At 42.5% G+C, this 11,464-nt stretch overlaps 1 protein-coding gene and 1 non-coding gene across 3 annotated transcripts; both read right to left on the reverse strand.

Annotated features, from left to right (window-relative positions):
- Positions 1 to 675: 675 nt before the first annotated feature.
- LOC122561533 (phosphate carrier protein, mitochondrial-like) lies at positions 676 to 9,721 on the reverse strand. Of its 2 annotated transcripts, none has more exons than XM_043713270.1 (7): positions 9,455 to 9,721; positions 9,060 to 9,190; positions 6,714 to 6,893; positions 4,953 to 5,134; positions 2,361 to 2,533; positions 1,873 to 1,983; positions 676 to 1,785 (listed from the first exon to the last, which is right to left on the reverse strand). In XM_043713270.1, the coding sequence occupies exons 1-7, from the start codon at positions 9,633 to 9,635 to the stop codon at positions 1,628 to 1,630; spliced, it is 1,116 nt and encodes a 371-aa protein (XP_043569205.1). In that variant the 5' UTR covers positions 9,636 to 9,721; the 3' UTR covers positions 676 to 1,627. The 2 variants fall into 2 exon arrangements, with proteins under 2 accessions (XP_043569205.1, XP_043569206.1); XM_043713271.1 differs by lacking the exon at positions 9,060 to 9,190 and adding an exon at positions 8,752 to 8,876 and having other exon boundaries at positions 9,455 to 9,720.
- On the reverse strand, positions 4,665 to 4,917 carry LOC122561897. The gene has a single exon (XR_006315143.1). It is a non-coding gene; the product is annotated as a small nucleolar RNA SNORA53 (small nucleolar RNA).
- Positions 9,722 to 11,464: the final 1,743 nt, after the last annotated feature.

Below are 11,464 nucleotides of genomic sequence, written 5' to 3' on the forward strand. Positions count from 1 at the left end.
TCTAAACCCTACCTATTTTATATCGGTTTTACAAAATGTTGTAATTATGTCAGCCTCCACCACTTCCTCTGGCAGCTCATTCCATACATGCACCACCTTCTGCATTAAAATGTTATTCTGTGCCCCATTCCAAACCAATTTAAACTGATATCAACAAAAGGTCATCTCATTCTGGTACAGGTTCCACTTTCTTCAGGAGCAGTCTCCGTGATCCGTGTATCTAAAATCCTCCCTGCAGCACTAACTCTTCAACCACATCTTTATCTGTCCTATTTCATTTTTGTACTCACTTGCACATGGCACTGGGAGTAATCCTGAGATAACAACCTTCAGATTCCTACTTCTATTACATAGTTCTCCTGAGTTCTTGCTGCAAGACCTCATCTTGTTCTATTGTTGCTGTGAAAACACATTGTCAAGCTTTTATCCACCCACCCAACTAAACCCACATGACATGCATTTCCACCTATTTTTATATTGTGAACAAAATTTTGATACATGACATCTCCTCAAAATTAATATAGTAAATGTTTACTTTGCACAACTTAGTTAACAGTATTCCAATCCAAAAAGCGTCATTTAATCTAGACAAGTTAACCAATCCTGAATCAAGACTAGAACTAATATCAGAAATATCATTAAGTGAACACATTCAAAAGAGTAAAATGAGAAAAATTGACTGTTGCAAATATTCTTTAATGCTTATTGACCCAAAACAACCAAAAAACCCAAGAGTGGAATCTATAATAATAACATGTACAAAATCAGTGTCTCTTGGTTCCATTTTAGCAGAAGACAGGTTATTCAACATTTAACACTTTGAAATGGCAAACATAACAGGGAATTGCAATGTTACAGCCATTTTATTGTCAAGATCAGTCATTTCTTGATGCAGACACTTCTATATATTAAAAAAAAGAGGATTTTGCACAACCAGCAATGGAGTCATGGGGTCACTAAGCAGCTAGAATAGCTTGCGAACATCTCATTTTATTACATTTAAACAAGATCAATTTTGGTGAAATGTCCACAGAGCAAAGTTCTGATGGTACACAACAGCCTAGTCACGGACATCAGAACGGATGGGTTACCATGTGCAACCTTTAAAGTTGATAAATATGAGCTGTCAGCACATTGCAGAACCCAACACCAGGGTTAAAAGAACCACCAGCAAGGCAGAACAGACATCCCACAAAAGACGCACCCAAGGAGTGTGTTGACTTTAAATAGCTGTTCCAACCAAATCTAAAACTACTGGCATTGAAATTTACAAACCCAGGCACCATCACTAATATCTACAGGCTTGAAACATTTTGTACTGAGTTAAAAAAGGTGTGGTGCAAAAAGTGCAGGTGGGTTTAGCTGTTCACCAATACTGAGTTTCTAGAATGAAATGATTTGTTTTAATCACAATCACGTTTAAATAAACCAATTATAAACGACCACATCTAAAACTTGGGTCACTGTTCTTTATTCAGAATTGGTGTTGATGAATACTCTGCACTCACTGCCAAGCTTCATCAACATGACATTACAGACATGATATTCTCAGTATTAAATAGGTCTTTTACATGCCTTATGAGACATATCTGACTTAGCCAGGGCAACAAATGAAGTCCACCCATTTTTACATCAACCCAAGCTTCTTTTTCAGCGATGCTGGCATCTCAGGGGGAGGTGGACGAGGAAGCCTGAAGTAGACCTTAACAGAGTCATAGATAAACCACTGTAGGGCAGTCAGAGTGCCAATCATGATAATACGGGCAAAAAGCCCTTTCCACACTCCTGAAAAACAAATGTTCAATGGGGTCAATAGATTACACATGTTGAATTTGGAAATGCTGCACTTTGATATGTAGAACAATGGCTTACCTAGAGGTCCAAGCCTTTTCAAAACCTGTAATGCACTGCTACCCTTTTCCTTGTTCAGTACCGACACCACAGAGTCAGCAGGGTGAGATACAATAGCACAAAAAACACCAGCTGAAAGAAACAGATAGTGGTCAATTCTATAGCATAGAGGAATGGCCTTCTCACATACTTTCTCTGCAAAAAGCTGCCAAGGATCAAGTTCAATTGAAAATTTCAAAATTTTTTTTTTTTTTTTTTTAAAAAGAAAGGAATACAGAATCAAAACATGTGAACAGCAGACATTTCAATGCAAAGACTGAAAACTGTTATTCCAGCATCTACAACATGTGGTGCTGGTTAACTGTTCTTATTGTTATAAAGACAAAATGTGGAGGAGGCTCAATGTCTGAAGGCATCTACAAACAACATTGCATTAACAAATGCACCAAAAGCATGTACACAGAGGATAGCTAAAATGTTTATGCCAGACAATCAAATAATTCTCTTACCAATATAACCAGCAATAAACGTCACCACCAGTTGCTCAGCTTTGGTACAACTGTCACGAGGTTTAGGCACCACGTATTTATATAATGCTTCAACCGTGCGCTCAAAGCAAGCAAACTTCATCATCGTGTAGGGAATCTGCCTCATCCACAGAGGGGTAACACCTTTGTAAAATCTAATGAAAGAGTAATAAAGTTTGTTAAAACTCAAGCTCTCATGCCAACTAATTGTAATAATTCCACATTCTACTCAAATCATTCTTTTGGCACATCTCAATTAATCTTGGTTTAATCTACATAAACAGAACTTGAATTAGAAAACCTATAATTGTCAAATTAACATACCTCAAAAAACAGCAGATTCGCCAAATAATGAATCTGGCAAGTGCACATATAAAGAAAGCTTTACAATAAATTTGATAAGACACTGCAATTTAAATCCCAACCCCTACTTCTACATCCAAAATCTAGAGCCGAGAAGCATTCCAGCAAATCTCTTCTGTACCCTCCCCACAAAATCACACCCTTCCTATACGTGGCAGTCAAAACAGCACAAAATACACTGTAGCGAAACTATATACAGTTCATTCACAATGCCCTGTCTAAATGCTTGCCTTCATTAATCAAGGTATTGAAGTCATGCTTTTTTTTTAAAAAAAGCCTTTTGTCTTGCTGCTTTCAAAGACCCATGGACTTCAAGGTTCTTTTGATCTTCTGCATTTGAAGATCCTAAAGTTTAATGTGTACCCGCTTGCTATTTGTCCTCTAAAAATGGATCACCTCTCAACTTTTCAGGATTAAATTCCATTTACCACCATAGTGCCATCTGACCAGCCCATCTCTATCAGAGTCTAACGATCCTCTCCGACATTTCCAACTTCACCAAATCTCATATCACGTTAGAATTTACTAATCATACCACTTCCATTCATTTTAGATCATTAATATACACAACAGTAAAGGACCCAGTACTGAACCCTGTGAAGCCACTGGACTCAGGCCTCCAATCGCAAAAACCACAATTCAATCGTCATCCCATGCTTTTAAAATTTTAAAATCAATTGCCAAAACGTTAGATCCCATAAACTGTTGTTAATAACAAGACTTCACATGTGACCATGTCAAAGATCTTGTTAAGTCCATCCAGACTAGATCAAATACACTAACCTCAGTTATCTTGAAATATTCAATCAAATTTGTTTGACATGACAAAGCCATATAACTATCTTTGATTAATCTTTGCCTCGCCAGGTAGAGCTTAATTCTGTCCACAGAACATTTTCCAATAGTTTTCCTTTCCCAGATGTTAGACTCACTAGTCAGATTTCCTAATTTACTCATCCCATTAGCTGTCCTCTGCACCTCTCCCATGGCCATAGAGAATTTGACAATGTTATAACCTTTCCATGCTTCCCATAGCAGCCTGGGATATGTAAATTGATTTATCAACTTTCAAGCATTTTAAAACCACTAACACCTCCTCTCTCAATGCTATTTCTTTCACGTATATCATAGCACCTCTCAGATTTCTATATTGACAAAATCTTTCTCTATGCTAGATAAGATTCAAAATATCCATTTAAAAGCTCAGCTATGTTACAAAGCCTCACACTGCTCATCAGTTTGAGATACCAGTGTTGGACTGGGGTGTACAAAGTTAAAAATCACAACAACAGGTTATAGTCCAACAGGTTTAATTGGAAGCCCTAGCTTTAGGAACGCTGCTCCTTCATCAGGAGAAAGGGAGGTCTGCAGATGCTGGAGATCAGAGCTGAAAATGTGTTGCTGGAAAAGCGCAGGTCAGGCAGCATCCAGGGAACAGGAGAATCGACGTTTCGGGCATAAGCCCTTCTTCAGGCAACCACCTAATGAAGGAGCAGCGCTCCAAAAGTATTGCTTCCAATTAAACCTGTTGGACTATAACCTAGTGTTGTGAGATTTTTAAACACAGCTCATCAGATAAGAGATTTAGACTGTGGAGATAGAACTAAGGGGTCACTGCTCATGAACAAAGGGATTGCCCATTTGAGACAAATGATGGAAACAATTTTCCTTAAGAAGGTCATGTGTTAGAAGCAGAGTCCTTCAGTATTGAAGGCAAAGGTAAGGCTGAATTCTGCAGGCTCATTGACCGGAAACATGATGCCTCTAGTGAGGAGAAATCTATTAATTGACTTGGAACACCAACGTGCCTGCATACACTGGACTTGTTTCAATTTTGTGACATCTAAGTAATGATAAAAAAGTTAGACTCCTATTGGTAGACATTGCTCTCAAGACATATGGCTTGAAAACAAAATTTGTTTTCATGTCCGCAAACCAGCCAAGTTCCAATGGCAGAAAACAGCTTGCTGAATACAGACTGTTCACATTGGAACAATGTGGCTAATACGCAGGTATATTATTCTCACACATCAATGACTCAAGCACCTTTGACTATGCAACCATACAAGTTGTGGACTATCTGATAACTAAGCTGAAAAACCTCACTGCAATGCAATGAGTTCTGCCAACAGAGCAAAACAGATATGCCCCAAAGATGGATCTAAGGAAATGTGTTTGACTTTTAATTTAATAAATGTAACCCATACTCACGCCCAGAGACCTTCTTCAGCATGCATTTTAGGAAGAGCTTCTCTAAGAGTGTTGGCATAGCCAGGCTGAGTCTGAATACGGACCTTACAAGCCTCCATTGGAGCAAGTGCAATATCAGCAAAGAACTCAGCACTGGCAGATGCAGCAAGGTATAAAGACGTACGCCAGAGATAAGCGTTTTCCTAGAGTGAGACAGAAAGATTGTGTATTCAATAGGACAGATACAATCATTAGTTCTCAGTACTCAAAAGGAAATTCTTTTCATTCTCAAATGGTGCCCAGTATTGAGTACTGTAACTGACCTGCCTTCAGTCACTATACCACTCCTGATTATAAATCTAAAGTCTGTTGACTTGAAATATGATAACATCTTCACATTGTAACAATTCTATACAGAGCACCAAGACACTCAACACACCTTGACCCTACAGATGAAGGCAAAATTAGACAAGTTGGAACAAGGGGCATGGATTGGGTAAACGGACAAAGTCTTTTCCTGGTGGTGGGGGAGTCCAGAACTAGAGGGCATAGGTTTAAGCCAAGAGGGAAGAGATATAAAAGGGACCTAAGAGGCAACATTTTCACGCAGTGTGGTGCGTGTGTGGAATGAGCTGCCAGAGCAAATAGTGAAGGCTGGTACAACTGCAACATTTAAAAGGCATGTGGATGGGTAGTGAATAGGAAGGGTTTAGAGGAATATTTGCCAGCACTTGGCCCATGGAACTAGATTAGGTTGGGATATCTGGTCAGTATGGTTGAGTTGGATCAAAAAGGTCCCTTTTCATGCTGTACATCTATGACTATGACTAACTCCAACTCTTACTGCAGCTCCAGACTGGTCCTACATGAAAACCTGGATCAATGCTAGTGGAGTTAAATTTGATGCACAGTCACATATTTAGCACAGAGATTGTAAATTCAAAAACACAACCTTGAACAGCACTTGGTTAAAGAATGAGGGCGGTGGGCTAGAACTGTGGTGTTTTACAAACTTAACTGCTCCTACTTCAATCAGAAGGAAGGGTCTTTGATCACAAACAGGAATCCAACTAAGCCCCTTAATGTAATTAGTAAAATCTACAGCAGATTACAGAAAGCAGAGCATGGAAGTTTAAATCTAACTTCATACAGGAAGAACTCAAACAGCAACAAATTAATGTGAACTGCTAGAATTCCAAGTCTCCTTCGTGACAGTTCAACTCAACTCTACTACCTGGATTCTCACTCCTGAGGCAACATCTTCAGCCTCAAATTCCCCACCTATCCCAACAAGACTTCATCTCTGCCCACACAAAACTCCAATGGGATTGTTCCTCTGCTATTTAGCATTGGAGAAAGTGAGGACTGCAGATGCTGGAGATCAGAGTCGAGAGTGGGGTGCTGGAAAAGTACAGCAGGCCAGGCAGCATCCGAGAAGGAGAATCAACGTTTTGTGTAAGAGTCCAAAAAGGATTCCCGATCAAGGGCTCTTGCCCTAAAACGTCAAATCTCCTGCTCCTCAGATGCTGCCTGATCTGACCTGCTGTGCTTTTCCAGCAGCCCACTATCGACTGATATTTAGCATTACTTATTTACCGCGATTACCAACAACACAATGAGAGAGAACACAAACCTCTCTATCTTTAAAGAAATCCAAAAAAAATCCCCAACAAAATATTTTTATATGAATGTGGCTGATCTTGTGTGCATAACACTCATCTTCACCCACTGAGCACAAAGTGCCGCACTCTCAGCAACAAAGAACTCTAGGAAAATACTTACTTCACCTAGTAGTTCACCATATATGTTCTTGAAAACTTCATAGAAACCAAATTTGCATAGCCCTTGCATCGAATAACCAATGAAGGTTGGGGCCCAACCTTTTCCCAGACCACGAATACCATCTTCTTTCACAGTGACAGAAAACCCTTTGAAGATGCTCTGGTATTTTCCAGGGTCTACCTAATCACAAGAACGCAAAAAAGGTCATATGTAAAAGACAAAATTCCCATTTATTTTTCATCCAGGAATGGAGAATCAACATTAAAATAGCAATAAAAAACTTGCACACTGAAGAGAATCCAGATTTCCTGTATATCACAAACCCAATCCAGCAAAGCAACATAAATTGGCTTGCACACTGTTTAGCAGTCAAATGACAACTGAATTAATTACATTCCCCCTTATTTTTCAGTACTGTAGCTGATCCAAGTTGTACAAGACAAACAGAACTGGGTAGACAGGCACGTGAACTTGGCACAACTGCATTTTTCAACGCTTTCATAGTTAACAATATCATTTCACACAAGATAGCACAAGTCACACTTCATCCTATTAAACTCGCCAGTTTCATATACAAGTCAAGAGTGATCATGCATTGTACCCATCAAACCAAGGCAGGCCAGTCTTCCATGCTGTCAGTACCAGCTTGACCCAGTGATGATATTCACTCAGCACAAGCTCTATGTTCAAACCCTGCCGTAAATGTTAACCCAGAATGAAGGCTGCCTGCTATCTTAGTTAGTTGGGATAAATACGTTAAGAGTTTTTGGGGATGGAGAGAAAAGATGATGTAATCTTAACATGCAGGCAGCAGTCTCCCTCAAGCTAAACAATTGCCTCCAAGTCAAGGCCATTCATCTCATTTGACCTATACAGGATCTCACCTGCACACTTGGGCATGAAAGGAACAGTGTAACAGCCTATGAAGGTGAACTCTTGAGAAACTAGTTACTTATGTAACCAGACTTTCATATACAGCCTCCTACGATATTGAAGATTCCATTACTAGCTTCATTTTCATTAAAAATGCTACATTTTGGAGTACTCAAAAGTTCCACAAAGCACCGCTATACTGACAAGGAGGCAGGCAGAGAAGGGGGTTTTGCAGGTGGACAAGAAGCATTTACAGTCAAGTAATATGTGCTATGAAAGTGACTAACTCGCAAAACCCATAAACATCTCAACTAGACTTCATCTACTCCATCCATTACTTTTCTTGTGTTCTTCACCTACCCCCCCCCCCCCCCCCCATCTTCCTTATCTCCTGCCTCTGAGCCTCAAGTGAAGCCATCATGTAATCTCAGACTCAGTTACGGGATCCCATACTCAGTGCAGATTCCCAGCCTTGAGGCAAAGCCCGGTGCAATCTGGGGGCTAGGTGCTGGAGCAGACTGTTACTGAATTTGTTTATATATTTTTCTAATTTATTCTCATGATTTTATACTTACATACTAAGATGGCACAAAGTGCTGAAATACTGGATGTTTCTTTATTTCTCTAACTTTTTCACAAGAATTTGTACTTAAGAATCCGTGCTAGGCACAATCATCTGTGCCAAACACCCCACACACATTCTCCCTGTCTCCCACAGTCCAATGAAGCACAGGTGAGGTGGCTTGGCCATGGTAAACACAGGGTTACAGGGACAGGGTAAGAGTGTGGGGATGCTCTTTGGAGTGTTGGTGTAGTCTAATGGCCGTATGGCCTGCTTCCACACCATAAGGATTCAATGATTCCAAGATAGCAATTTGTAAACTTTTCATAGCACTCATGAGTACACATGATACATTTTTGATTTAGAATTAATTTTATGACAATCAAGCCATACTGTAAAGTGATGTAATCTTAGCAACAATAATTCCTGCAATGAACACTAGTTAGCCAAAAATACTGTCACTACCACAATTGTATTGGGTACCTTTACACCAGGAACAACCCTTCATGCTATTCGCTGGACAGAAAGGCAACACCGGTTTGAGCACTGACTGGGAGCTGGCAGTCAAGCTCAGTACAGCTCGCTGAAAACGTGGATACACACCTGAATGCGACATTTCACCAGATCCAAGGGCACCACAGCCGTGTGTGTTAGCCCACAGCTCAACACACCTCCAAATCCACACAAAGCATAAAACTTGGCGGAGCCATACTCGCAGCTGTACTCCTCTGCAGTCAGTGAGACACAAAGACACACCATGCGGTTAGTACATGCAGCACCAAGAGAGGGCGAAGGGGGTGGTCCCAGGACCACCAGCTACCCCCGCCCCCCGCCAACCACCCTCGCCCTCTCTCCGGGCCGGGCCCCAGGGAGTTCTGGTGGGGGTGGGAGGACAGGAATTATGCTCCAACCTGAATCCGGCACTTCACCAAGTCCAAGGGCACCACGGCCGTGTGGGTCGTCCCGCAGCTCAGGATACCGCCCAGACCGCACAGGGCGTAGAAGCGAGCCGAGCCATACTCACAACTGTACTGTTCCTGCTCTGTGTGTGAGGGAGGGGAGGGGGGAAAGGAGAGAGAGGTGAGTGTGGAGCCAGGCCCCGGGGAACGATAGCGGGCATCAACCCGCGGAGGTCAGCCTCACACCCGGCCAAGGGCACACTAGGCCTCAGGTCCCCGGAGTGAGCGGCCTGTCGATCCAGGGGACCAGGCCCCTCACTGTAACCCCCGTTTCTCCATCCAGCCCGGAGTCTCAGTCTGCTCCTGTACCTCCCCCTGGTGCTCTGTCCCCAGTCGCTGGGCATTACCTGTGATGGCGGGAGCTGCAGCGGCCGCGGCCAGCCTCCGGCGAGGGACGACCCGTTCAGCGGGTGGCGCGGCCTTGTTGGCGATGCGTGTAGGAGGGGAGACGGGCTCTGTGAGGAGCTGGAACCGGGGCGCATTGAAGGGGTTTCCCCCAGACAGGGCGAGCAGCGAGCTCGGGTACATGGCCGTTAACACCGAGCTCTCTGTAAGATGGCGGCGGCGGCAGCTCGAGCCCCGCGACCTCCGGCTAATTAATGCGTCCTTTACTACGTCACCGTGACGCAAAACCCAATCATTGGCTCATGTGCGGCGCATGTGACCTAGAGGCGGAATTAATCCCTGGCGCAGCCGCAGTCAGCCTGCCGTTTCTGGGTAAAGCACACACTTCCTCTCCAGCACATCACCACCTCAGTCCCACACTGCATTTAGAGTCAGAGATATAAAGTACAGATACAGACCTTTGGGTCCAACTATCTATCTTAATCTGATTTAGTCCTATTGTCCTCTAAACCCTTCCTATACATGTGCCCAACCAGATGCCTGTTAAATGTTGTAATTGTACCAGTCTGCACCACATCCTCTGGCAGCTTGTTCCACACGTGCACCACCCTATGTGTGAAAAAGTTGCTTTTTACGTCCCCTTTAAATCTTTTCCCTCTCATCTTAAACCTATGCCCACTAGTCTTGGACTCCCTACTCTGGGAAAAGAATTTGGCTATTCATCATCATGAATTTATAAACCTCTCAAAGCTCACCCCTCTGCCTCCAACACTTCAGGGGAAAAAAAGCATGCCAACCTATTCAGTCTCTCCCTGAAGCTCAAACGCCCGTCCCCAACCACTGCAACATCTTTGGAAATGTTTTTTGAACCTTTCAAGTTTAACAACATCTTTCTTACAGCAGGGACTGCCTGCCCCCAGTTACCCTCGAGGTTGATGGTGAGCTAGCTGCCTTCTTAAACTGCTGCAGTCTATGTTCTGTAGGTAGACCCACAATGTCATAGTTCCAGGATGAACCCAATTGCAGGAATGGTAGTTGACTTTGAAATCAGGATGGAGAGTAACTTGGAGGGGAATTTGCAGGTGGGATGATGTTACCGTGTACCTCCTACTACTGAGCTTCTAGCTCATCACCCGACTTTTGCACATGCAGGGGATTTAGTTAATCTCTTCTAACTCAAGAATGGTGAACAAATTTCAAGATGAGGAGGTTTGGCACAAAAGTAAACAAATTCAGCAGTAAAAGAATTGCAAAGCAGTTTGTCAAATAACAATAAGCATAAAGTGTAAACTAATACAATCTCCTTTGCCTTTTTTGATAGGAAAGACCAAGGCCAAGCTAAGGACTTGAGTTTAATTAAAACCCAATCCTGCTTCTGGCTCTGGCTACATACAATCTGAGCTGACAACAGCAGAATCCGTATAAGAGTGAGGGTCAACAGTGGGTTATCATTAAGCATGGGATTTCGTCCCACCACACTCCCCCCACTGCGTCTTATGGATAGGCCTTTGGGGAGGGGAGGCAGAGAAGACAGATTCTTTTCCCAGCTGGAGGAATATGGAATGTAGAGGTGTAGACCAGAAGGAATAAGAACAGCAGTGTGTCATTCAGCCTGTTGAGCCTTTTCAACCATTCAATAGGATCACAGCTGATCCAATATGCCAAATATTCACTTTCTGCATTTTCTTTATCACCCTTGACTCAAGCATGTCTGTCTATTCTCAGCCTTAAATATACACAAGGACTTTGCCCCACAGCTTTTTGTGGCAAGGCATTCCAAAGACACTCAAACCTCAGAAGAAATTCTCATTGCGGTCTTAAATGGGCACCCACTTATTTTCAGACTATGCCCTCTGGTCATATACTTTCCCAAGAGGGGAAACATTCTCTCAGCATTTACCCTCTTAAGCCCTTTACAAATCCTATATGACCCAATGAGAATACCTATCATTCTTCAAAATTCCAGTGAGTACAGCGCCAACCTATTCAGCCTGAGAATCTCTTCACTCTGG

Source organism: Chiloscyllium plagiosum, chromosome 23, assembly GCF_004010195.1.
Source record: "Chiloscyllium plagiosum isolate BGI_BamShark_2017 chromosome 23, ASM401019v2, whole genome shotgun sequence".
Lineage (NCBI taxonomy): Eukaryota > Metazoa > Chordata > Chondrichthyes > Orectolobiformes > Hemiscylliidae > Chiloscyllium > Chiloscyllium plagiosum.